Genomic DNA, 26,614 nt, shown 5'->3' on the forward strand with positions numbered 1-26,614 from the left:
ACAGACATAGACATACTATGGACATAGCCATAGACAATAAACATTAAATTAAAGTGCAAGACTGAAATATAGAACATGTATGTATCAAAATAGAAATATAGGACATATATATATATAAAAAAAATAGAGGTAGTTGTGTTGTATATTTATATAGTCTTAACAGTTACATGAAGTTTAAACTTGTGCTTGTGTGACCTGTATATTTACATTGATATGCAGTATGTAGTAATTCAAGTATATCAGGCTTGATGTGAAGCAGCAACACGTTTGGCTGCGCAGTCACAGTGCAGTTCCACATGGCGGTGTTGGGGGGGGGGGGGGGGGTTTGGTAGACAGGATCCTAGTTTCCTAGGTTCCTGGTTGGCTGGTGGGTGGGGGGGGCTGTCAGTGATGGGAGAGTGGGTAGAGTGTTCAGCATCCTGATTGCTTGGTGGATGAAGCTACTTGCCAGTCTGGTGGTGCGGGAGCGGAGGCTCCTGTACCGCTTTCCAGAGGGCAGGAGGCTGAACAGTTCGTGTGCAGGGTGGGTTGTATCCTTGACAATCATTAGTGCTTTGCGGGTGAGGCGGGTGGTGTAAATGTCCTGCAGGGAGGGGAGTGGTGCTCCTTGTCCTATACTGAATGTAGTATACTGCTGTAGTAAATTTTTCTCCTATGTCTTTCTGTCATATCATAACTGTCCCTAACAAGAAAAAACACATGATGCAGGCAGGGCTGCATGTGTGTGGATGTGGATGTGGATGTGGATGTTTATATGAGGTGTGGCACTGGCACCTTTTTGCCTGTGGCTCTGCCGGCCAGTGGAGGTCCCTCTGCAGCCTGTCTGACCGATGCCAACAGGACCTCCAGCACAAAGCGCAGCTCAGCAGGGCTCACAACTACACACACACACACACACACACACACACACAAATACAGAAACATGCATATAATTCTATACAGTCGTTTTGGTTTAACTGTAAAATAATACACCTACAGTGACCTACAGTATTTCATAAGATATGAGGTATGAATTGGGAGAGAGAGAGAGAGACAGAGCGAGAAAGAGAGAAAAGAGAGACTGGGTGTACAGTATGTAAGTGTATGTATCTAGGTGAGTATGAGTCTGAGAATCTGTGCATGTCTGAGTGTGTGTGTGTGTGTGTATGTGTGTGTGTCTCTGTGTGTGTGTGTCTATGTGAGATGTGTCAGTCTGTGTCTGAGTCTGTGAATGTAGGTCCGTGTGTGTGTGTGTGTGTGTGTGTGTGTGTGTGTGTGTGTGTGTGTGTGTGTGTAAGACCTTACCTTGCTCCTGGGCTGCAGGTGAGGAGGAGGAGGGTGGAGAGGGCTGTAGGAGCAGCGAGGTGAGTGAGGCCCAGTCCCTGAGCACGGCCCCGCCACACTCCCACAGGCTGTCCACCAGGTACACCACATGCTCGTGCAGCTGGACACCAACACACAACACACACAACACACACACACACAAACAACACACTCAGTTCAATCACTCATTTGCTTTATGGATAGAGCACCAGAGTATGAATTACTAAGCACTAAAGCGAAAGGGGAGAATTCTCCTTTTAACAGGAGGAAACCGTGAACAGAACCATGCCCATAAGCGGAGACCCATTCAGGCATTCAGTGCACACAAACATGTCTATATAGACAACTAAACTGTGTTCGACGGGGTCTTTCTGTCACCACTGGCTTGCTCAAAGAGGTTTGTTAAGTGTCTTGATGATGACATGGTGGTCTTCACTCTACCCTGTTCTCTTTGCTCTTTAACGCTGTTTAGTTGTGACGGTGCCTTTCTCACCTCGCTCTCCTCTGAGAAGTGCATCAGGGCCCGCACTCTGGCCAGCGTTAGGTCCCTGTGCCGCTCGGCACCTGTGGCCCCCTCCCTGGTCAGCACGTCAGGCTCAACAAGCAGTCTGGGAGATCAGAGAGGGGGAACGAGAAAATGGTTTCTTTCCATTAACAAAAAAAAACGTCCATGTCTATTTCTTACAGTTTTTTTTAATCGCTAACAAGCGCTTACCCATACTTCAGATACTTTTTCTAAACTCTTAACATAGACTCACATCTAGAAAACACAATTGGCCAAATGGATCATGTTCTTCTCAAAAACACATTTTGTTAAATATATTACTAACACATATCTCTCTGCACACACTAACTTTACCAAAACACTGGAAATCTGACTCAAAATTAAATTATTCTGTCAAAGAAGGACACTTGTTTTCACTTCACAAGGTACATGCATTCAATCAAAGTACACCAGGTTTCAAACTACTGGCTATTGTTGACATTACAAAAACTGCATATACTTTTACAGTATGTTTCAGTTTTACAGGTATTTGCATGCAATTTTTACACTAAATGTCTTGGTTGGTAACTTTATGTCCACATGTTATGTTCACATTCAAAAGCATTCCAGTAAAAAGCAAATCAGTTTATTTTTTCCTTTACTGTTTACTACGGGAGGTACAGTAGAAATACTGTTTACAGTATGATAGAACAGAAAAAGTTTTACAGTATTGCTTACAGTGAACAACAAAATATCCATGAAACACACAAGAGCATTCTGAACAAAAAAACAGCAAAAAGCCCAGATAAAAAGCATAAAATTACTGTATCTAATCTCTGCGCTCTTCAGGATCTTCAGGGTTAGTGCACATGTTTTCATCAACATCGCATTGATTACATGGTCAATGATAGTGGCACGAATTTCATCACTGACAACAGTTCTTGCAACCTTTGGAATGCCACCACCACGCATTCTTACACCTCTACCTTGCCCTCTCTTTGGGCCTGCTCTTCTCCCTGGCCCTGCTCCTCTCACTGCTCCTCTCACTGCTCCTGCATCTCTCACTGGGCCTGCTCTTCTCCCTGGGCCCCTTGCTCTTACTCTTCCTCATCCAGACATTACAGTGTTTGTCTTTTTCTGTTTATGTTTCTAAAAACATCACTCCTCAAAGTCCTCCTTTTACTTTATACGTGTCAATGCAATAGAAAAAAATAACCCCTGCCACTGAGTCTAAGCCAGACTGGAATCAGCTGTGGTTGGCCCAATTTACCCAACATAAATCAATTGCGTGTCAATTATTCAATTGTTTGTTTATTATCAGCTGAGATATATTGTTTTTGAACTGATATCATTGCAGAAGCAGAGGTTTTTGTACTGTATCTAAGGTTTGGAATATTGTTTTTGCTATTGTGGGATGTTGTGTGTTAACATTCGTAAATACTGCAAAAACAATCCATAATTTTGTTGGGAGGTATAGCTTGTCTGTTAAGAAAATGTAAGCATTGTGGAAATGTGTTCACTGACTGCATATCGTGTGAAAACGACATGAAATGTGTGAATGGTATGGCCACAAAAGACAGATGCTGTGCTAACTGTATTTAGAGTTTTGAAAATGTGACAACTCGTTGGACAAACGCTTGTTAGCGACTGAAAAAAACTGTAATCCTACACACTTGGCAAACCAAGCTCGGGTTTCAGTTGCTTTAGCAATCAGTTCTTTTCATGAACACCAATAACATGCGCCGAAAGGAGAAGAGGAATACACTGAAAAGACCGGACAGAGACACAGTCGAGGAATTGTTTTATTTTGTCTTTTTAATTATTCTTTTTAAATGATTTTACCTTGTGTGTTTTATATTTATTTATTTTTTGTGATCTTTACCTTTTAAACTATTATTTCGCTATTGCCCTTTTATGCTTTTATTTGTTATTACTGTTTGCTTTTGTTTATGTAAAGCACATTGAATGACCTCTGTGTATGAAATGCACTATATAAATAAACTTTACTTGACTTGACTTGCCATGGTTCAACTCAGGCAGACCCCAGCAGACCCCAGCAGACCCCAGGCCAGCGCTGTGGCTCCTTGACTGCCTTCTTCACGGACTCTCTGAGTGAGGCCATTAGAGGGCCGAGTGGCCTCTCACTGACCTGCAGTAGAGGATTTCTCCCGCGGCGGCCGCCAGAGGGCGGTTGGAAGAGTAGACAAACTGGAACATGTGCTTGAAGTCATCCTGAGAGAACGTGTCGTCACAGTACCTGACCCACAAAACAGTGTGTGGATCAGACAGAGTTCACTATGGAGCTTGGCAAATCTCATAACATTTGGTGATTAGATAGACAGACAGACAGTGAGAGAGAAAGAGAGAAAAAGAGAGAGAGAAGAGAGAGAGAGAGAGAGAGAGAGAGAGAGAGAGAGAGAGAGAGAGATAGACCAGTGTTTCCCATACATTGACTACTTGTGGCGGCCCACCACAATATCAACATTGACCACCACAATATGATTTTCCAGGTTGTACTAAATTGTGCTTAAATCTGGTTAGCATCATAACCACGTTGTGCTAATTTGTTAAAAACTGTTGCATTTAAGTTAATTCTGCAAACCAACCACCACAAATGGAATTCAATTCTCTGGGAAACACTGTGGACTGTCAGACAGACAGATACAGAGCGAGAGAGAGAGAGACTCACTTAGAGACGGACATCAGTAGCTTCATAGCCTGCATGGCCACCTCGTGGTCTTTATCCAGCACCATAGAGAGCATCCTCTCCTACAGAACAACCCCAACAACAAATGGATTCATACACAGGCAACAACTTAGAACCCCAACACAACCAACACACTCTTTAACAGACCATTCCCATATAATCCACATGCTATCCAAACACAGCTAAGCTAAGTTACTCAGTGAGCTTCCTGCTGAGTCCATTCATCACCTGCCATCTCTCTCACTCGTCCTGACAGTTTGTGAATCCATTTCCCTGTCTCGCCTCACACAGGTACCTACCATGCCCTCATTAACCCGAGCCTCACCCCGTGAATCCTAGCCCGCGACCTGAAGGGGGTCATTTGCAGTTCATAATGAGAGCCGGGCCAGGTTAGGAGGAGTGGAGAGAGGCCCCCTGAATCCTGGGGCAGGCCAGGGGCCCTCAGAGAGGCCACACTAATAGGTCATGGTTCACTGACCTGCTGCCCTCAACAGAGCACACACAGCAAAGCACAGCCAGTGGGCGCATGGCTGCCATCTATACAACTCAGATTATGGAGTTAGCCATTATATTGTTAGACATTGTATTGCTAGCTAATAGAGTCTACTGTTTCAGTCCATCAGCTTATACACTGTCTCTGAAAGCACAGACTGGTTAATATGAACTCATGGCAGCTGCAATGCTCTGTACGTGCATCTTTAAAAAGGCACTGCAGATCAGAGAAATCCCATTCTCTCATAATTTCACTGTGAACTTCTGGGTTCAAATGTGACCTTAACTAATAAAGAATTAATTGTTTGATATCCTATTGATAGCATAAACAGACAGACTCACGGCTGAGCACGCCACAGCAGAGGTGGGGGGCCGTTGTATTTGTACCTTGAAGCGGATGGTGAAGAGGTCCATTTTGAGGCTGAGGTTTTCTTCCAGGTACAGTCCCTGCAGTCCCAACGCACACTTCAGCCGCACGTCTGGTTGCTGCAACAAAAACGTCACTAGTGAATGCTGAGGAAGGAGGCCTGGTGTGCTTTTATGAGCAAAGTTGAGGTGCTAACAACACAGTTTTTGCACACAGTAACAACATATCAAACTAATGACATTTCAAAAACTGAGACACACACATAACAGCCACTTCACTCATTACATTAGCAAGTTTAACAATGCACCCACATGTTCATAAGCTCAATAAACAGGGCGAGTCTTGGTGGATATTTGTCAAATAATTGGACCACTATGACCATTACTGGAAAACAAAATTTGACATACGTCCAGGCACAAAAAATACAGTGTCTCTGTGTGTGTGTGTGTGTGTGTGTGTGTGTGTGTGTGTGTGTGTGTGTGTGTGTGTGTGAATGATATTCCTTATCCTGGGTATCTTATAATGATGTTCCAGTGTTAAGAGCAGCTGTCCATTGTGAACAGTGCCCTGAGGTAAGGGCCCACGCAGCACACTAAACTCTACTGCTGCAGGGCATACTGTCAGTCAGCCTCGGTTGGACATGACCTGGACAATACACACACTTACACACACACACACACACACACAAGACACAAACACATACACACACTTACACAATATAGTTTAATGGGACCCAGAGGCTAAATAACTCCCCCAACCCCTCTCACACGAACTTCTCTCACACACCGTGTCAAGTGGGGGAAGGGGCAGGAGTGGAAACAGTTGAGTGAGTGTCGTGTGTGTGTGTGTGTGTGTGTGTGTGTAAATAAAGTGGGCCCCGCGCACCTTGTCATGCAGCATCCAGCCGACGTACTTAAGGTAGCTGTCATTCAGGAACAGGCTGCCGTACAGGCGCATCCACACCGTCAGCTCCTCCATACAGACGGCCCTGATCTCCGCCACCACGTCCCTGTGAGCAGCGTTGACAGCACGTCAGAGAGGCAACTCCGAGGCAGCACATTCAAAATTGATGAAAAGGAAGGTTCGGCCTTGTCAATTTCAAGACACATTTAAAATGCAATCGTACGCTATTAGAGAACTACACTGATGCATTTTGACTGTGATTTTGTCAGAGAGTCTCCTCCATAAATATCAACTCTGGGTTGAATTTACTTTATGTATGACAATATACACGTGTAAGGGGTTTACGCTATATTTGTAACTCTTAGGTCAAGCACCATTCAGACTGCCTTACACATCTACGTAAAGATGGTAGAGGTCAATGTCACAGTCTCTCAAATTGCAACAACGCAGAGATGTAAAATACTTCCCCCACAAAGGGGGGCATAATTACGGTGTGTCTTGTTTTCATATATCAAGAGCTCATATGAGATAAATACTCCACCTTTTCATTAGGGAAGGCTATGTCTATGACATCCAGAAGCAGGATTCTATTAGCTACTGGCAGGGACCTTGGTTTTTATACTTCATCTTGGCACTTGGTGGAGGTACTCCACTTTGCGTCGTGGACTACTTTGCCTCCACCTCGTCCATTAATTCCCATATATCGGGACACCTTGGCGGCCGTTATCCCTTACCTAGCAGGGTGAGCGGATGCGGCTCACCTGTAGCGCTTGAGGAAGACACCCTTAAAGATGGCGTCCATCATGTTCTCCAGCTCCAGCTTCCTCTCCTGCAGCTGCAAGAGTGACAGGGAGATTAAACATTAAACTCAGCCCTCTCTGCAGCCTGGTGTGATGCACGGCAGAGACAGGCCGGTCACAGATCCATCATGTTCAGGTACACTGCATGACAGAAGGTGCAACCCAACCCAATGTGTTGGTTAAGTTGTGGAACTGTTATTTTATTTTATTTTAATTTTATTGTAAAAGTTATTTTAGTTTGTGAAACAAAATATGCTGAATCCAATCCAAAGTGCGATAGTTGTTGCCTGCTTCTTGGTCTACATAAAGCCTCCAAACCTCTTCTTTGTAGACAACAAACAGTGCACTAAATGAACCGAAAGCTTTCTTCCATCATCTCTAGGAGAGCCCAGCACCTGGGTCAAAAAAGCATCACACAGTTTTACGACTCTTTTACCCAGCTTGTGGAGTAAACAAATTTTCACTCAAACTATTACCAACCCATTTCTCTAGAGCTAATATCATTATGAACAGTGCAGCCAAGTGGCTCAAGATACTCGGAGTCGAGCAAAATCAGCAGAACTTCAGCAGAACTTCAGTATCCTCTAACATCAACATAACTACACATGTGGTTTTGCCTCTTGGACATATTGGACAGAAGTGCTCTGCTGGAAGTCGCATGAGACCATGAGCCCACCCACCTCCAGCACCTTCCTCTGGATGCGCTCCAGGCGGGGCGAGGCATTTCGGCCGGGGGTACTTGGACCTCTCCACCTCCAGCAGCTTCTGGCTGTTGTCCACGTTCACGCTCAGGCTCACCAGGGCACTGAGCAGCTTCACCGCTGCAGGGGACGGCACACAACACACACCACAATGGTGGAGGAGAGCAGAGAAGAACAGAGGAGAGGAGAGGAGAGGAGGAGAGGAGGAGGAGGAGAGGAGAGGAGGAGGAGAGGAGGAGAGGAGGGGAGGAGAGGAGAGGAGATGAGAGGAGGGAGAGAACAGAGGAGGAGAGGAGAGGAGAGGAGGAGAGGAGGAAGTGGAGAGTAGAGCAAAGGAGGGGAGGAGGAGAACAGAGGAGGAGAGGAGAGGAAAGGAGGGGAGGAGAGAGAAGAGAAGAGAGGAGAGGAGAGGAGGAGGAGAGGAGAGGAGGAGGAGAACAGAGAAGAGGTGAGGATAGAGGAGAGGAGAGGAGGAGAGGAGGGGAGGAGAGGAGAGGAAAGGAGAGAGAGGAGATGAGAGGAGGGGGAGAACAGAGGAGGAGAGGAGGGGAGGAGAGGAGAGGAAAGAGAGGAGATGAGAGGAGGGGGAGAACAGAGGAGGAGAGGAGGAGAGGAGGGGAGGAGAGGAGAGGAAAGGAAAGAGAGGAGATGAGAGGAGGGGGAGAACAGAGGAGGAGAGGAGAAGAGAGGAGAGGAAGTGGAGAGTAGAGCAAAGGAGGGGAGGAGGAGAACAGAGGAGGAGAGGAGAGGAAAGGAGGAGAGGAGAGAGGAGAAGAGAGGAGAGGAGAGGAGGAGGAAAACAGAGGAGGAGAGGAGAGGAAAGGAGAGAGAGGAGATGAGAGGAGGGGGAGAACAGAGGAGGAGAGGAGGGGAGGAGAGGAGAGGAAAGGAAAGAGAGGAGATGAGAGGAGGGGGAGAACAGAGGAGGAGAGGAGAGGAAAGGAGGGGAGGAGAGAGAAGAGAAGAGAGGAGAGGAGAGGAGGAGGAAAACAGAGGAGGAGAGGAGAGGGCAGTCAGTCAAAGACAACACTTACAGGAACAGAAACAGTAACAGGAACAGCAAACCAAGGAGACATATGGACCATGTGTCCATAATAACCATATAAAACAGTATACCAACAACAACAACAACACCAAAAGCAACAGTGACAATATGTGTGTATATGTAAAGTATATGTGTGTATATGTGTGTGTGTCAGTATGTTTTGATTGTATATCTCTTTCTGCCACTCTCTTTCTCTCTGTGTCTTTGCTCCCTCTCTCTCTCTCTCTCTTTCACTCTCTATCACTCTCTCTTTGTGTGTGTGCGTGTGTGTGTGTGTTTAAATGAACAAACTGCCCAACAATCAAGAAAACCAGGAGACATGGCTAGCATATCACCATCTCCTGTCTAGCAGTGAAACGCAGCAAACTTCTCTTCACCTGCCTGACAAACCTGTCATACACTTGAGGGTTGAGCATGACATTTTGGAAGGGGAAGGGAAGGACTGGACGTATGGTCAGATGTTACCTGCCAGCGTGCAGGTGTGCCTGAAGGCACGCAGCCGCGAGTCGGAGAGCTCGGTCAGCAGCGAGATCAGAGTGCTCATCAGGTAGCCGTCGAAGATGATGCAGTTCTGACAGCGTGCCACCAGCACCGACACAAATTCACAGAACTGCGAGCGGAAGCGCTTCCAGTACTGAGTGGTGATGACGAGAGGATACTCGCCAGAGTCCTGGGAGAGAGGGGTGGAAAGAGAGAGAGAGAGAGAGAGAGAGAGAGAGAGAGAGAGAGAGAGAAAGAGAGAAAGAAGTAACAAAAGTTGGAAAGAATGAAAGAAAGATTTTAAAAAGTATCAAAACAAAGATACAAAGAATGATAGAACAAACAAAAGAAAGAAAAACAAACAAACAAACAAATATCTAATCAGATGGTGCCTCTGCTCACCTCCATGTTCAGGAATACTGTACATTGTCCATTTAAGAGATTTCCACTTGTCTGAGTGGTAAACAGGTCAGCAAGTGGATAACTCAGAATGACAATGTCAGTGCGGTTTAGGGGGACCAAGCAGGCCATTACTCACAGCAACCTGCTAAACGGCCTGTCCACCAGCATGTCCGAGGCACTGAATCATGACATACAGGAGTGACAGCACAAGGAGCGGCTGACAGGAAATGACAGGATAACATAACCCCCCACACACTCACCACGTCCATGGGCCAAGTGACAGTGAGGATCCAGGGGAAGGCCATGAACCTCTTGTACTGCAATCCCGAGCCCTAAAAAAAACCAAGCAAGTATACAGTTTCAGTCAGTTGTACAGAGTGAGCACTGAATTGGAAAACATTGTAAGAAAAAAAAATCATAGGAGACAGTGAATTTTACCTCATCAAGATCTTCCACCATTTTGCTCATGACATCAATGTCTCTGCTCTGAAACATCTCTGCTGTGACCAGCCCTATAATGGATGAAGAACACGCCCCATTATTAGTAGTAGTGGTGGGAGTAAGATTTGTATTGACAATAGGATTTCATGATGACTCATAGTTCATCATCTCATAACTCATAATTCATCATCAAAAAGCTTGTGGGATAATGTTAAAAGATCCACCCATGAGACTACCTGTTCACTAACACACAAAGAAATTCAAATCCCACATGTGTGACACTCTCACACTATCACTGCAGAGAGAGTAACCACAAATACTGAACAGGACATGTTCTCAGCAGAGGTGGCATCACCGTGGGGAGATGAGGCTAGCTCTGAGTTATCGGGGCCAAATGGCATGCATTAGCCATACGATCATGCTATGACTAGTAATAACGCTGTAATGTTTATAGCATTGTCTCTATTGTAACAAACAAACAAAAAAGAATTGTTTTATTAATGAATTAATGAATATGGCTTGCCTTTGCACCCTGAGCACTGGATGAAGAAGCTGATGAGGTCCAGGAGAGCGGTGTCTCTGTCCATCACATAGGCCTCGATCCAGTCATCCACCACGGCCTGTGCCAAGAGCACACAAGGGCTGAGAGGTGAGGGATCATTCTAATGGGATAATGGGTGTTACTAACGCCTAGGATAGACACACTGACGTTCACTGCCAAACAGTGAATTGTAACATGTATGCCATTCATGGTTCCCCATGAGGAAAATTAAAGGGGAAAAAAAAGATTTCTCACCTAGAGAACTAAAAACAGAAATGTCCTCAAGTTTACATTCAACTAACATTTTATTTTGAAATCAATGCTCAGAACACAAATGCTTAATTTTCTACCACATAAGAAGAACTGAACCTACAATGGTCTTGCACTATTCATCTATGACACTTTTTAACAGCTATGTGCTTCTCTTGTGTACCTGGATGGCACCCCGCCCCATGGTGACCACTTCAAACAGGGTGACCGATTCCATGTCCCTCTTGTTGGGGCGCCCATTCTCTGCTCTGCCCAGGCCTCCATTGCTGGTTCTGGGGTGCTTGCGTTTGGCATTCTCCACCCCTTCTCGGGCCTTCCTTTTTCCCCTCTGTGTGTCACAACCACAAATATCAACACATTTCCTTAAGGAGTACTTCAGTAGATGTGCAAACTAAGTGAAGAATTGATAAGTAGACTTAGAAAATGATGCTCTAAGAGCAGGAACACAATGCCTTGGAGACAGAAGAAATGTTCTCAAAACATTCCCAACGTCTATGGCAAAATTTGGAAACATACAGAGGGGAAGTTATTGTGACAGGTGTAAACCAAATAAACATGGTGATTTTTTTAGGTGTTTTGTAAGGAACGGTGTATGCTGTGTTTGTTCCACCCACCACGCTCTTTTGTCTGTTCTCATTTCTCCCTCCACTGGCACGGTTCACAGCTCCAGAAGAATTAAGATCCACAATTTCGTTCTCGCTGTAGGATTTTAAAAAATATGCATTAAGGTACAGTAATAATAACAACACAATACACTATATGTCATAGCAACATTGTAACATACTAATGTTTAAGCAAACCTGGTCAAACATTATGTCGTTTCATTTTTTAACATTCAAATCTATCATAGGTCATAAATCTGTAACTTATTGACATGCTTACTTTTGAACAGATGGTTTGTTGATTAACGTTGGCTCAGCTATCATCTCTTTTCAGATCATTTTCCATGTAGCAGTTGAGTAGATTTTGTATAAAATTATCTGAAAAACAGTAAAAAGTCTGTCTTAATAAACTAAACATGAAATAATTTGTTGTACATTTTCCCATTAGACACTCGATAGATCTTTAATGGCTTTAAAATTAATCCTCTCTATTTTGTAAGGCTGGGACAACGCCTCGACGTAATCGATTACTTCGACGCAAAAAATACGTCGACGCAAAATATGCGCGTCGATTTGTCAGACCCAAAATTTGCTGACAAATATTTTGAATTTTACACCTTCAGTGTTTCCCATACCTTGACTAATCTGTGGTGGGGCGCCACGAACTCAAAACCGGTCGTCACACTTTGATGTTCTATGTTGTACTATTTAAATTAAAGATAAGATAAAATCCTTTCATTGAGCTGCACTTTTTAGGCACGCAGCCTTTCCCTGCCCCGCACGCTCTCTCCCGTAAGGAGCCCGCTGCCTGCCCCTCGTCTGCATGTGCATTTAACACAAAATATTCACGATTGTTGAAGGATTGTTGTTGCAACATAGAAGCATTGCATAGAACACGGCTGGCTAAATTGCTATTTAATCCGCTTAGCATCATGACCATGCTGTGCAAATTTGTTCAAAACTGCTGCAGTCAAATTAACTCTGCTAAGGTCTTATCACAACATAGTACATTGAGGAGACTAAACGTAGTTAAGTTATGCAATCAAGCAGTATCTCAAAGCTAACGTTAGAATACTGTTTGGATGTTGAGTTTAGCATGCTTACTTACAGCTGCTTGTCAATTTCGTTACTCAGGGCTCATTTTATTGACTCTGACACTGAATGTTTGCAAAATCCCGATGTAAATGGAAAAGTATTTTCCAAGACTCAAAAGTGCTTGTCCCAAGGAGAAGTACAAACCGTTATTTGAACTAACTAGGCTACATTATGAATTGCATCCCATCTACACATTAGCAGCCTTTTAACTGCGTTAGTGTTACACAAATGTCTTAAAGTGACAGGCACTCAATTAGACCTATACACTACTGAACTTTATTGAATGCTACATCTGACTAAGAATGCATTACTTTGCACTTGTATAGTCTTTTATTTTGGAAGAGCAATAAACTTATATTGCAATGTTAAGGAATTCATGTTTTTTCATTCAGATATATAAATCAACATGTATAAATTGCTATTAGTCAATTAATGGGGAGATAATCGATAATCGAATCGAATCGAAATCGAATCGGACTGAAAAAATGAATCGTTAGATTAATCGATGCATCGAAAAAATAAAAAATAATCGCTAGATTAATCGTTTAAAAAATAATCGTTTATCCCAGCCCTACTATTTTGTATTTCAACAGTCACTGAAGAGGTAAGTAGACTATGGCTGTTGAAAAAAAAACACTCTCACTTGTTGCAGTGTCTTACTGCCTTTCTATGTTTCACTTCGAAACTACTTCTATTTGGTTTAAAAGCAGCCTACGCTTAACAGGCAAGGTTTTGCTCAGTGAACCAGTTTACTGATCACAATAAATCCGGAAATGCCTGTGTTTATGCGGGTAGGTAGGTTTGTCTTTACTCTGAGTGTTTGGCTGAGATGAATCCGTGACCTAAATAACCTTTGAGTCCTACTGTAACTGTAGGCCTACTATGTATGGCAGACTTGCATCATTCTGAGTAGAAAGAACAGACCCGTTTGCAGTAGGCTACATGCACAACTACATGACATAAAGGTTAAGACTATTGTCAATGTGTCATGATCTGATATTAGTCGCACACATGCTTAGGTATTTCGATGGCTGCGTGCAGATCTTGACTGACTTCGACCATACACGAGTGTGTAATTTACTCTTATGGCTCTAGAATGACACTTGTGTATTCTTCTACAGTTGACACACGTGCATCAGATACAATGTATCTACTGCAGAAACAAGACTCCTGTAGTGATTCGCGTAAAATTCTTAAGATCTTGGTATCCGGCATAAATAAATCCAGCCTACATGAACAAGCTATTGGTTTCGCTTGTGTCTGTAATGCCAAAACTCTCAAGTTGATTGGACAAAAGTGGCATCACTCAGATTCCTTCGCGATTCCTCTCACCCATCCCCCACATGCACACCCCGAAACAATATTGCTTATCTTCGAGGAACTCACTGACAGGCTCCTCTCTGTCAGCACAGCATGCGAAATCAGCACAGCCGACACCGTTTGACAAAACATCCTCACAAACCCATAACACTTCCGACTGAACACACTGGCTACTGACAACAGCTCAAGCCATGGCCCATTCGTCCGACCGGTCAAGGAAACTTACAACATATCCTCTACTGATAGGTAATGCGTCAGACCCCTAAATTATAGCAAATATAAATGAGCGCAATCAATTTCTTACCGTGTAGAGAAAACATACAGGAAAGAGTCTACGAGTTTTAAGGAAATCCTGAAACATACGGCTTCAGTGCGCCATCCCGCGGCATATGCTCGTAAGAACAAAAGCGGTGCAGTGTTGTTTGCATACAGCAGATGGAGCCTGCGCACCTCGACTCGTGGAACACGTCACTGGAAAAGGAAAATATGGGCTATGCATTCTGTATAACTGCCAAGAGCTTTATGAGACCCTAGGCCTTAATATCCAATTAAAGAATACTTCTGCAATGCAGTAGGACTATAGGCGCATTTGGTCAGCAGGGTCAGTTTTATATCACTGAACATTGCCTGAACTGACCATAGCTGTACATAAACATATTGATAGGCTACCATACACAGCAGAACAGAAGCGGCTTGTGGCAGGTCATAAATGCATGACACCTATACCACATCACAGTATTTTGCTGAATTATATTGTTTTAGTTGGTTGGTTAAAGTAAGGCAGTTCACAATATCAAACCATTGGTTTTTGCACAAGGAATAATAATAATCCCTTTTATTGAAATAGCCTAGGTATATGATAAGCACCCTGAACGAGCCATAGGGAAAAACATTACACTAGTCATTGCATATGTTTTAATGACAAATTGACAAAACATTTTAGACTTTCATTTCATGTAATGTGGCCATTAATTGTGTATTTCAATGACATTTGAAATCAAACAGCAAAACAAAACAATAGTGTATGCACTGATATGAAGGTTGTGGGATCACTGGGATGTCAAGTTATTGTGATAATAATGGGCACTTTTCAGAATCTTTTGTATTACTTATGTTGTTTACTTCATAAGATAGATGGATGCATCAAATGCCATACAAAAGCCAACCAAATAAAGGTCAACTTTTGAAAATAGAAAATACTATAGTGTGCATGTGCAGTGGTAAAAATCCTTGGCAAATTTTTAAGAGGTTCTCTTCCAGCATATCAACTTGATGTGTAGTGCAGTGTACTAACAGAAAATTATGGTTACACTGTACACTTCAAAAAGAATGTTTCCAATGGTCTACCCAAAATAAGCCTGTATTATTTATCCTCTTGTAAATGGTCCAAAAACTACAGCCTGGACATATGTCACACTTATCATAGTCACACTGATCTACCAACATTTTTACAACATTCAAAATGACTTTCTCATTAAGACACAAGTGAAGATCTAAATTGCTGGGAATATCAGGAGAAAAGCACAATTGTTTGCCATCATTTCAGCTTTGAAACAAAGGCCATCACTTGGTTAAGGTCCTCGGTAAGTTCCTCCGGAAGTGAAGACACTGTTGATACTAAAGTCTGAGTGACTTCCAGTATCCTGATAAAAGAAAATATTTTGAAATTACAGTACATTAATGTTATTAGTCAGTCTTATACATGGAAAGTATATAGACACAGAATTGTGCTGTCGGTGAAGAGAAGAGGGAAAAAACATGAGAAGAACAGAAGACATGATATGCGATGGATACATGCATGGAAAGTAAGATACAGTGAAATCGTGTTATTGAGAGGATGGAAGAGACAATGAGATGAGAGATGAAATGATGAGACGAGATACAACAAATAGATGAGATGAGATGAATAGTATTTACCAGTTGATGTGGTGAGAGGGCAGCTGAGGGTCTAGTTTGGATCCTTCCTCAGGCACCAGAGCCTTTTTAATTTCTTTGAAGTGAGCCTCAATGTCTTTCCTTATACCAGCGAGGGGCAAAATGCCCTTCAACGAACTAAGAACTTGCTGCAGCACAAGCACACAAAGGTCATATTGGTCATTGCACACATATCACTGACTCAAGTTCAACCTGTGAACATGCATACATGCAGATACACATTAGAAATCCTTTCTAAAAGTCAATGGACACAGTATATCAAATGAAGGCATACATGCTGTTCCGTACTCACATAAATGACTGATAGCTGATGGGCAATGTATTTGTGACTTCCTAGATGTTGAACATCATCCTCAAGTTGCTGGCAGAGGACAAGGAGCTGGTTAAGTCTCCCAATGTGAGGGAAGTACCCTGTAAGAGATTTAAAATTAGAACATAATTTTACCTTGTTTAGGTGATGGGACTGTTTGTTACTTTGTTGTGAATGTAATATGAGTATGATATGGTGGTGTGGTGATTTCATTAAGAAGCTCACCATCCAAAGCTGGCTTTTCCAGCATGTCTACGGGGCTGCCATGTATGACAAAAATCTCCACTCGAGGGAACATAGTAGACAGTCCCACAATATCTAGGTAGTCCTGATGGAATACCAAACAGAATTAAGACAAAACACATAAAATGTTGAACAGAATTAAGTCAAATGACCTAGTTGAAAGAACAGGGAAACATACTTCAAGTTCTGGTGCAGGTTTGGGCAGGTGTTCAAGGCACTGATGCATTTGTTCTATGATCTCAGCTCCTTGAGGACATATAGGATTTCAAAAATATTAGCCTGGCTGGATTGTCCAAAAAATATCCCAATGAAACTGCCACTTGAAGAACTTTACCTTGTCTTTGGAGAGCATATGATTCCATGGGGCTGGAATTCCGTTTAAGCTGCTCTTGAAACTGCAATGTTGAGAGGATCACATGAACAGTTCTATTGACATGATGCAGGTAGGCCTATTTCCCTATAGAGCAACTGCCAAAAAGGTGGACCAACAGTAAACATAGCCATAGTTATTTCTGTATCATTACAGCCTTTATTTGCCTCTGTGATGTGCATTGTTCCAGTGTGCTTAACATTTCCATACGGTTTCGATCTTCTGTGAGTGCATAAGCATCCCAGCTGCGGGTGCGCTCCTCACCTGGTGAACCTGAGCACGGATGAGGAGGTCAAGCTGACCGCACAGGCACAACATCTCCAGCCCCACCTGTTCGCAGCTCAGGTGGATGGGCAACAGAGATTTCTTCACGTGCAATTCCACTAAGAAAACGGTATCGTTAATAATCGTACAGATAGGCTACGTGTCACGTCATTGATGTGGGTGTCACACAGAATAGTGTAAAATCATCTTCACCTTTTAGGCTAAATACTGACGTCATCCACTAAGTCCAGTTGCCACGATATTAGGCTATGAGGTTATGCTTTGCTTAATATAGCTCACTGGATCGGAATGGTTCGTGGGTTTTACCCACCTTTTAAAATAGCATTGTGGATGGAACATACGTTAAATTAAAACATGCTACGTTTGGCTTACCTTTGAATTTTACATGGTACATACACGGCTTACAAAGCGGCTCCGTAAGACAGACTGCCATTGCTAAATGAATGGACTAATAGCTATTATTGTTATTTCATTGGAAATACCAATTTCTATAGAAAATAATTGATTTAAAAGATAAATAATAGTAACCTACATGTATCATAAATCGAAGAGGAGCATCTTTTGCGATCCTATGCGCTATAATAAGCCTACAAGATACGGGTAGTTGTGGCGGAAACACTTGCCTGTGGTCCTTTCACCCACCGGATTTATTATTGTCAGACACCACATCAGGGCCGTGTTCAAGAGCGTCAGACATCGTGTTAAAGTGTCATGACCACATCGACTTTCAAAAAGAGAAAATTCCCCTCATTCGGGATTAAGAAAAAGGCCAATGCAACGGGCATTGCAATTCAATGCAAATTATATAATAGGTGTTCCTATAAATATTACCATTGACAAAGTAGTAAACATTGATTTTCAAATACAAATTCTGTTGATAACGCATTGCTTCATGCATTTCATATGGTTCAAATAGGTGCTAGTATGCGACATGGCAACACCTAATTATACATTAAATACGGTTGTCATAATTTTAGGCATAATTTTAAAATCTACATTCTATAGTTTATAGTTATAACTATAAAATTGTTATAACTTAATAATAGTTATGATAGTTTGTTGCAATGGTCAGGAAATAACACGTCACACTTTACAACATATTTTACCCATATATTAAGACAACATGCTAAAGCAGTCAATGTGTTGTTTGTTTTCCATAGATTTATTAAATAGGCAGACATTATGACAGACAAGTGGCCTCTGATCGCACTTCAAAGCAGTCGTAATAAAATACAGCTTACTTAGAAAGGTTTATCACAGTTTTACAGTATTTAAAGTGATAGGCTTAACTGAAAAGTCCAAATTGAGACATAAAAAGGAAGAGAGAGACATTTAAATAGTGTACTAAAGAACACAGCCCCAATACCACAAAAAGTATTGAATATTTTGTATTATAAAACAAAAGGATTTGGATAAAGTTTCTTGCAAAAGTCCAACACTTTCTTTTAAAGGCAGGAGTATAAAACAATGTACAGCTCTGAGTAAACAAACCTTTTTTGTGACTTTTGTTTATTTGAGAAGTGCATATGAAATGAAAAATAAATCGATTTCTTTTCCGTTTCCATTCCTCTACCCGCTTCTTCAGCAATCCTGCAGGTGTTCCTTCATTTCATTTCATTTATTTGTAATCCACAGAGATAGGAAATAGTCTTCCATCAACACCATCATCGCCATGATCCACTCCCTTTTTTGGACAGTTTTGTACTTCAGTGTTCAGTTCTTGGGCTGCAGCTGTGAGGTGGGACATCCCTGACCACCAGGAGGGTCCCTGTTTTGCAGCTGCAGCCACAGCCACATCCACTGTTTCTTTGCCCTGCTATATAATGCGCCAGAGTGGGGAAGCCTCCGGTCCTGTTTTGGGAGGGTGCTGTTCTACGGACGACCAGTAGGGGACAGCGTGAGATTGGCCATGAGTTCATGCACGGCAGCAAATATTGTGCATTCGCCTGTTGTGTGGAGGAGAAAAGGAAAGAGATAATGAGACAGGATGTTGTTTGTATGTTGATAGGGTTTTTCAGGGCACCCACTCACAAAGTGATTCACCACACACAGCAGGAAAGGGGCGGGGGCGACACTCCAGACAAATAAAGGCCAAAGAACACGAGCAACACAGGAAACTAAAAATAATGTTGGATTTTAAGAGTGCATCACAGTGAGGACACACTTGTGACTGTGAGGAGACCGTGAGCATGAGGTGGAGAGACAACTCAAAAGAAAACAAGACCAAATCACCAAGAGGCATGTATGAGGAAATACAGAACTGAGATAAGGCTAGCAATGACGAGCTAAGATTAACATTACAGAAAGACACAGAGAGGAACACAATGACAGGCCAAACAGGCCAAACTAGCACTAGAGGGAAGCAGACAGGTTAGACTTGCAAATGTGAGAAGGAGACAGCTTAGACTCAAATACTCAAGAAGGAGGAAGATAGGAGAGAGGGTACAGGAACAAACAAACAAACAAACAAAACACAGTGGTGCAAACACACGGTGGTGGAGTGCTGTGGTGGAGTGCTGCCGTGCTGACTGACCTGCCCTGGCCGGGTGGTGCTCGCTGAATCTCCTGAGGATGTTGCTGACCATCAGGGCGGCGGCGCCAGAGGAGGTCTGCTGGCGCGGGATGTCGGCCTGCTGCGTGAGCCCCGTGGCCATGTCGTACACGATGGGCACGATGATGCTGATGGGCTCCGCCGGCACCGGCAGCCTCTGGGTCAGCTGGAGCTGTGGGGGCGGAATGGGAGGGACAGGGGTGAAATGTCGCCACACACACACACACACACACACACACACACACACACACACACACACACACACACCCATATCAAATGATTTACACTAACGTTAATAGGTACGTTTATAGATGACAACCCGTTAAAGGGGATGAAATTGAAACAGGGCTGAGTAAAGCTACATTTACATATATATACACAAAGACTAGCATAGCACATTTACATATATATACACACACTACGACAGACCATCTGATGTTTATGCAAATCGGCGATATGTGAATGAGCCTTTAATGGACCGATGAATAAGGCTACTTACGAAGAAGAGCATCTTGGACTTGAGCACCACGGCGATGGTTCCTGGGGGGGCGATAGGCGGGGCACTGGGCGGGATGGTCAGGCAGAACTGCACGTTCCACTTGAGCTGGGAGCCCTGGTCAGGGAACTGGAGCGGAGCAGAGTGGAGGGAGGTTAGAGGTGTTTATTCTTTTAATACCACATAACCTGACAAAGGTCTGCAGACCAAAATGTTGTTTATATTAACTTATAGTAACTAATACAGCAAGTGAAACAGACAATGTGCAGGAGTTTTCAATACACAGAGAAAAAACACCCCCATATACACAATCCTCCCAACATCTATGGAACTGGACTTTAGAAGGCCAGCCTTTGTATGGCACATGTCTATACAAACATAAACACACACACACACACAGTCCACTCACCAGTTCCAGTTTCATGATGCGGACACAGTCTCTGAGGATGTTGGTTGGCGCACCCAGCAGTTTGGTAAAGGCATTCAGGGTGTTGTACTTAAAAGGAGGACCGGCAACCTTCAGGGACAAACAGAACGTGAGAAACATCAGCACTCAAAACTCACTAGAACCAAATATCTCCTGTGGCTTCCAACTGCCAACAAGCAAACAGTATGCACCTCTCAGAGGCTGTACACATGGAGGAAGTGAGGGCTCAGGAGATCTTTTATATAATTTCTATAATATATTTATATAATATGACAGGGGGAGAGTAAACGCTAATAGGCTAAAGTGAAAGGAGCAGCTGCAGATCTAATGCATCAGGGTGAAAGTGGCGTTCCGCAGTCCTCCTCCATTTCTGCTTTCTTCACTTTTTTTCCCAAACAACTAACGCCAATTAGGGCAGATCATTAAAAGGCGGCACACATAAACAGCGGGACACAACTCTGCATTATGCATGTAGAAGCAAAATCCCTTCATGGCTTTACACACACACACACACACACACACGAGCCCCAGGTAACAGAATAGACTACGATAAAGTAAAAAGTAAATGTCGTAATATTATCTATTTAACACACACACACACACACACACACATACGGTATACACAAGCATGCTTCTCATACACCTCACTCACAAGGCCTCTCTCTCCTTCTCTCCGTGTTAAATATTCAGACTTCTTTGCCTGTTTCACACAAGCGCCTGCACCCGCATATTAATTCAGCTGAATTAATTAGCTTTCCTCGTGGAATGGCAGCGAGTGCCGGCGAACTCAGGCTAATAGAAATCAACTGTGCTCGTCTCGTCCTCTTCCTCCTCCGCCACACACACACACACACACACACACACACACTCCTCCAGGCCACTGCACTCCTGCCAGGCACTGCCTTAATGATATGTCTCTATTCAACATTAACCCAGCTATCTCTCACCAGCCCAGTCAATAGCCATGACATCTAATAAGCTTAATGCACAGTCGCACTCCCCCGCCCCCGATCGGAGGGCTAGTTTGAAATCTCATGTCATGACTTTCTTTAGAGAGACGGTAACGTCACACTGACTTTCAAAGGATGGATGGATGGATAGATGAATGGGTTAAAGGATGGATGGACAAATGAATAAATGAGTTTAAGATTTTATTGGTGTCACTCTGCAATGTATTATTGAGGGTAGGTGGAATGTAGCATTTCTATTATTGAACATGTATATATTTACTTTGCTATTAATCCAAATTTATAACTGGGTTGTAGGCATTGACCAGTCCTTGTATTTGAGAGAAAGTGGAATAGAACATTATGTCCAATATTCCAATATGTGGATTAATGTTCTGCATTTCTCATTAGTGGGTCACTTTGATACTAAAAGTATGATTCTATGTAATGACTGTATGAATATCTGTACTGTCCCTGTGTATATCTGTGTGTGACTATGTATTTAGATAAGCGGGAATATTATGACTTTGCAGTGTTTCACTGTTCTGCATGGCTGCGCCAGTAGCTATCTGCTCCGGATTGCCAGGTTGCCACTAATCAGAGTCCGATTCAGTGTCGTCCAAGTGAGATGGGATGACTAACGCCATCTCCCGTCAGCCTGGAAGGATACTTAAACCCTAACTATTTCCTAGTCTAGTTAGAGCAGCTGATGGATCTTTAGGTGAAGTCGTGCTGTCTCTCCCTTGATGCGCATCATTGTAAATAAAACTCCTGATTTTTCATACTATTAGTCTGACAGTCTCTATTTCATCTGTGGTATCAAAATTACCATCATATTGCACGTCTCCATTCAATTGCCCCCAAATTTCCACCCTACACAAATCCTACACTTTCTGTGTGTGCGTGTATGTGATAAAGAGTGCCTTTCCTGAGACGGAGAAAATTGTACAGAATACATAAAGAACACACACAATGAATATTTCACATTGTCTTCTCCAATTCTGAGTGACAATACAACTCACCTGACACACACACACAGGGAGGCAAGTGCCTGCATCTTACCCTGGTCTCGAAGAACTTCTCGAGGATCTGTAGCTCCTCCTGGCTCCAGGGCCCGGCGTTCTCCGGGGTGACCTTCAGCTGCAGCGCCTGGTAGGACTTGGGGTTCAGCGCCACCCGGCACTTCAGCACTTCCGTCTTGAACATGATCACGCCCGGCTCGTTTGAGTTCACGATGTTCAGCTACAGACCAGAGAGGAGACGGAGGACAAACAGCACACATATTTAGGTCTCAGCACTTCTCTCCGGATAGATTTGCTCACAGCTCCCAAACAAGGTCTGTGGTCTCTAGACAGTGCAAGTATACACACATGCCATGCAAGTAGGAGTCTAAGATAAAAGAAAAAACTAAATAAGTCAAATTTTAATTATCGTACGTCTCCAATTATCACACAATATTAGCTGTTTTTTGTGTAGTCTGCCTCCAGTCCAGAGTGGGCATACTAGGGTTGGGTATCGTTTGGGTTTTATCCGATACCGGTGCTAAATCGATACTTTTAAAACGGTGCCGGTGCCGAAACGGTGCCTGAACCGGTACTTTGTTTTTAAAATGTTTTAAATTAAAATGGTCTAAAGCATGAATTGCTTTTTTTTTTTTATTGATAAGACAAATTTGAACATGAAATTGAACTGTTATATTCAATTTACTATCAATATCTCATTGCTCCTACGAATAATACATTTAAATGTTAAAACAGCTTGCCATGCATGCACACACAATGGTAAGCTCTGCTTTCAAGTTTACCCAGTGTAGGCGGTTTGCCATAAGGTATGTTAAAACCGCTTGCCATAAAACTGCCAGGTCATGGACAATCACGGCATTTGCAAGCAAGCTAATCTAACAGGGACTCTACTTTCCAGTTAATTCAGTGTGTTCCCAAATGCTTCAAGACATTTCATGTTTTAACCCATAACACGCAGTAGTTTTGAACATGTTAGGCTACATGTCGGTGTTGAAGTGTTTAGATTCCTAGCGCTAGCCTAGTAGGCATTTTAACAGCAACTATGGCTATGCGCTAACACCAGTCAGCTGAGTTTAATTAGCGATAACGTACGATGGTTTCGTAGCCTCTTTGACAGCTCAGTGACATCAGGTATGTAACCTACATATTTATGTTTTTGCCAGTTAACTTTTAACATGATCTTCATATTCATTGTGATTCTATTTGGGCCTCATGCACATGAAAGATTAATATCATGCCATTATGTTGTTTAATACACCGTGAAATAAAAGTTTTCACCTTACCAACCTAGCTGATAACATTTCAAATAAATGTCAGTTAGCGCATTAGCAAGGATATTGTGTAACGTATAGGCTAGCCTACTGTTGACGTTGTTTCATAGCCTTTTGCTTATGTGTAGTTAGGCCCACTGCTAGATTTTGACAGGAGCTCGCGATACCGCTTTAAAAGTAAGCTACTTGGGCTCACGCAAGCTGTCAAACACTGTCCACTCGCCTATGTGGTGCACCCCTCTGGTTTATACATCCAGTGTTTATCATATGTTAGCTAACTGTATCTGGATGTGTTGCTATCAGAGCAAGACGTTAGAGATGGCGCATGACATGCAGTGATGTTTAAAAACGCTATTTAAAGCACCGAAATGAGGCACCGAAATCCACGTTGTTATTCGATGCAGTTACTACCGTTTGCGTCGGCACCGGTGCCATATTAGAACCGTGTTTCAGTGCCCAACCCTAGGGCATACACAGCTACTCATTTACTTCACATTACAGAAGCAGACTGTTCTTACTGGCTGCCTCAGAATTTGATCTATGGTCAGCAGGCCACTGAAAAGAAGAACCTAGCCGTGTACAAGCAAGGTCTCTAGAATTTATGTGTGGCGTTAATATTCAAGCATATTGCAGCTTCAAGGGTGGCATTGAGCACTGGGCAAGTGGAGCATTAAGGCCCGTCACTGTTGTCATACTAAATTAAAATGAACACATGGTGAACAGTACACCACGGACACAGACACACACATGCTAGGTGAAACACACAATTGCACACCCTTTCTCCTTCACACACACTGGCAAGTTGAAAGACTCTCTGGACACACACACACACACACACTGGAGGCACACATCAAGCTGAAAGATTCTCTAGAGACCCACACCCACAGTCCCTCTCTCCGTGAGCTCCAGCTAAACGATTCTCTAAACACACAAACCCATCCTTCCTCACACCCACAGACTCCAGCTGAAAGATTCTCTGGAGCGCGCGCACACACACACACACACAGTCCCTCACCGCTGGCTCCAGCTGAATGATCCTCTGCAGGTGCCGGCGCATGATGACGGAGCCGAGGAAGCGCTCGAGTGGCGAGCAGAGGTAGCTGCCCGCCGCCAGCCCGGGCACCTGGCACGGCGTGGGCGAGGGCAGAAGCAGCATGTGCAAGGCACTGTGGGTAAGGATGGTGGGGATGGAGGCTGCCCATGAGCGCTGGGGCAGCTTACGCGGCGGGGGCATGCTGCTCGGCATCGCCTGGGAGCCTGAGACGGGGAACGAACGAACACACACACACACACACACACACACACACACACACACACACACAAATAAGTTCTGTGCAGTATATAGTATGTAGCATAGTACAAATGTGTAAAATACACACAAACACGTGCAAATCTATACCAGGCATATACGTAAGAGCATAACACATTGTGTATGCAAGTTTGAGTGCAAAATTATTCAAACACACACTATACAGATATAGAAAGAAAATACTTCCACTATACAAACATTTTTAAATTATACACAGCCAGACATAGACAAACACAAATACAAAAACATATTCAATTATACACCGCCAGACATAGACAAACACAAATACACAGGTGAGCAATAGAAGAGTCTAATAAAACAGAAAACCCTTTTAACAGCGCCCCCTAAAGAGCCCTCTGCTGGGAAAGGGATAACGACAGAATGATACCCACTTGTGCCAGCACGAGGTGAGTGGGACGCGTCTGGAATGGGAGAGTGGAGCGAAGGGTTGCCAGGCGACATGCCGGGGATGCGGGCGCCGGGAGACGGCCCCGAAACCTGTGGGGAGCCGGGCCAGGTGCCCACGCGCTGGCTGGGCGACACCATGGCGTAGGGCGAGCTGGGATCCAGAGTTCCTGCAACAACATATCGCATAGGCCAGAGGGGTGAGTTACGGAAAACACATCACGCCTTCATAAAGCTACAGTGCAATCATCATTGTAATCATGATCTACACAATCAAATGACATTTACCTTCTATTAGCACAAGTGTGGAAGAACACTACTCCAAGCATAGGTGTTAACATTCAATTTTATTCAATATTATGACAAATATACAATAACAAATATAATAGCTATAATGTCATCACTTTCTACATTGCATATTTTCATCTTCAAGCACTTTAAAATCAGAGAAGCAAACAGAGACTAGACAGCCTACACAAATGCCATTACATTTCATAATGTAAAAATCGCTGGCATTTTGATGTAGGTAGCCATCATTACTGTAGGTCAGAGTCATCAGAACGTAGTTTCATCTCAATGACTTATTTAGAAAGCCCACAGAAACCAAACAATGAATTACCCAACATAACACTACTCTGCAACCAAGGGTTATCAAAGGCTTTGGCTTGAGTGAGAGTCATTTGTTTGTGTGTGCGTGTATATATTAAACTGTGTGGTGTGGTGCCACCCGCCCCCCCACCCAACTGCAATCTGTTGTGAAGATCTGGGTTGTCTTCAGATGAAAGCAGTGATGGGACATTCGACACTGAGGCACCGAAGCCTGTATCACTCCGCGAAGCAAATTGTTGACACAGCGTGTTGTAGCTTGTATCAAATTGGCATAAGCACGTGACTGATGACGTCCGAAGCTTCAAACGTCACCGAAGGGTTTTGCTGGATTCGAAAGTTAGCTGCTGCGCTGATACCCCACTGGAGCAACACTGCTGTATTCTATTCTGTATTAGCCTACTGCTCTAATGTAACAAAACCTGTGTTACGCGTCTTAGTTACTCAACAATCCTTGTTGCTAAAGAACTTTTTTTTTTAAGATT

General features: G+C 43.4%; 3 protein-coding genes across 5 annotated transcripts in view; all 3 read right to left on the bottom strand.

Annotated features, from left to right (window-relative positions):
• The window catches only part of si:ch211-269e2.1 (cohesin subunit SA-2), a 28,984-nt gene extending 15,683 nt beyond the window's left edge, over nucleotides 1–13,301 (bottom strand). The window contains 18 exon segments of the mRNA XM_042076983.1: nucleotides 775–878; nucleotides 1,285–1,423; nucleotides 1,796–1,910; nucleotides 3,936–4,043; nucleotides 4,476–4,555; nucleotides 5,373–5,471; nucleotides 6,238–6,361; nucleotides 7,017–7,090; nucleotides 7,736–7,792; nucleotides 7,794–7,876; nucleotides 9,267–9,471; nucleotides 9,944–10,015; nucleotides 10,122–10,195; nucleotides 10,648–10,744; nucleotides 11,099–11,263; nucleotides 11,550–11,634; nucleotides 11,818–11,915; nucleotides 13,276–13,301. Coding sequence (XP_041932917.1) covers nucleotides 775–878; nucleotides 1,285–1,423; nucleotides 1,796–1,910; nucleotides 3,936–4,043; nucleotides 4,476–4,555; nucleotides 5,373–5,471; nucleotides 6,238–6,361; nucleotides 7,017–7,090; nucleotides 7,736–7,792; nucleotides 7,794–7,876; nucleotides 9,267–9,471; nucleotides 9,944–10,015; nucleotides 10,122–10,195; nucleotides 10,648–10,744; nucleotides 11,099–11,263; nucleotides 11,550–11,634; nucleotides 11,818–11,861 — 1,725 coding nt within the window. The 5' untranslated portion in view covers nucleotides 11,862–11,915; nucleotides 13,276–13,301.
• Nucleotides 13,302–14,806: 1,505 nt separating this feature from the next.
• On the bottom strand, nucleotides 14,807–17,724 carry si:ch211-218d20.15. 2 transcript variants are annotated; one of them, XM_042082307.1, is made up of 8 exons: nucleotides 17,628–17,724; nucleotides 17,075–17,405; nucleotides 16,775–16,835; nucleotides 16,619–16,686; nucleotides 16,423–16,525; nucleotides 16,180–16,298; nucleotides 15,870–16,015; nucleotides 14,807–15,595 (listed from the first exon to the last, which is right to left on the bottom strand). In XM_042082307.1, the coding sequence occupies exons 2-8, from the start codon at nucleotides 17,126–17,128 to the stop codon at nucleotides 15,490–15,492; spliced, it is 657 nt and encodes a 218-aa protein (XP_041938241.1). In that variant the 5' UTR covers nucleotides 17,129–17,405; nucleotides 17,628–17,724; the 3' UTR covers nucleotides 14,807–15,489. The 2 variants fall into 2 exon arrangements, with proteins under 2 accessions (XP_041938241.1, XP_041938231.1); XM_042082297.1 differs by having other exon boundaries at nucleotides 17,075–17,193; nucleotides 17,468–17,724.
• A 512-nt stretch (nucleotides 17,725–18,236) lies between these two features.
• med14 (mediator complex subunit 14) overlaps nucleotides 18,237–26,614 on the bottom strand; it is a 31,486-nt gene continuing 23,108 nt past the window's right edge. For both annotated transcript variants that reach the window (XM_042082231.1, XM_042082222.1), the window contains 7 exons: nucleotides 25,511–25,693; nucleotides 24,825–25,066; nucleotides 22,579–22,758; nucleotides 20,552–20,659; nucleotides 20,146–20,271; nucleotides 19,629–19,818; nucleotides 18,237–19,041 (listed from right to left, as the gene is read on the bottom strand). In XM_042082231.1, the coding sequence (XP_041938165.1) occupies nucleotides 18,968–19,041; nucleotides 19,629–19,818; nucleotides 20,146–20,271; nucleotides 20,552–20,659; nucleotides 22,579–22,758; nucleotides 24,825–25,066; nucleotides 25,511–25,693 (1,103 nt within the window). In that variant the 3' untranslated portion in view covers nucleotides 18,237–18,967. The remainder of the gene's footprint in view (nucleotides 19,042–19,628; nucleotides 19,819–20,145; nucleotides 20,272–20,551; nucleotides 20,660–22,578; nucleotides 22,759–24,824; nucleotides 25,067–25,510; nucleotides 25,694–26,614) is intronic.

This window comes from Alosa sapidissima, chromosome 2, assembly GCF_018492685.1.
Source record: "Alosa sapidissima isolate fAloSap1 chromosome 2, fAloSap1.pri, whole genome shotgun sequence".
NCBI classification, from domain to species: domain Eukaryota; kingdom Metazoa; phylum Chordata; class Actinopteri; order Clupeiformes; family Clupeidae; genus Alosa; species Alosa sapidissima.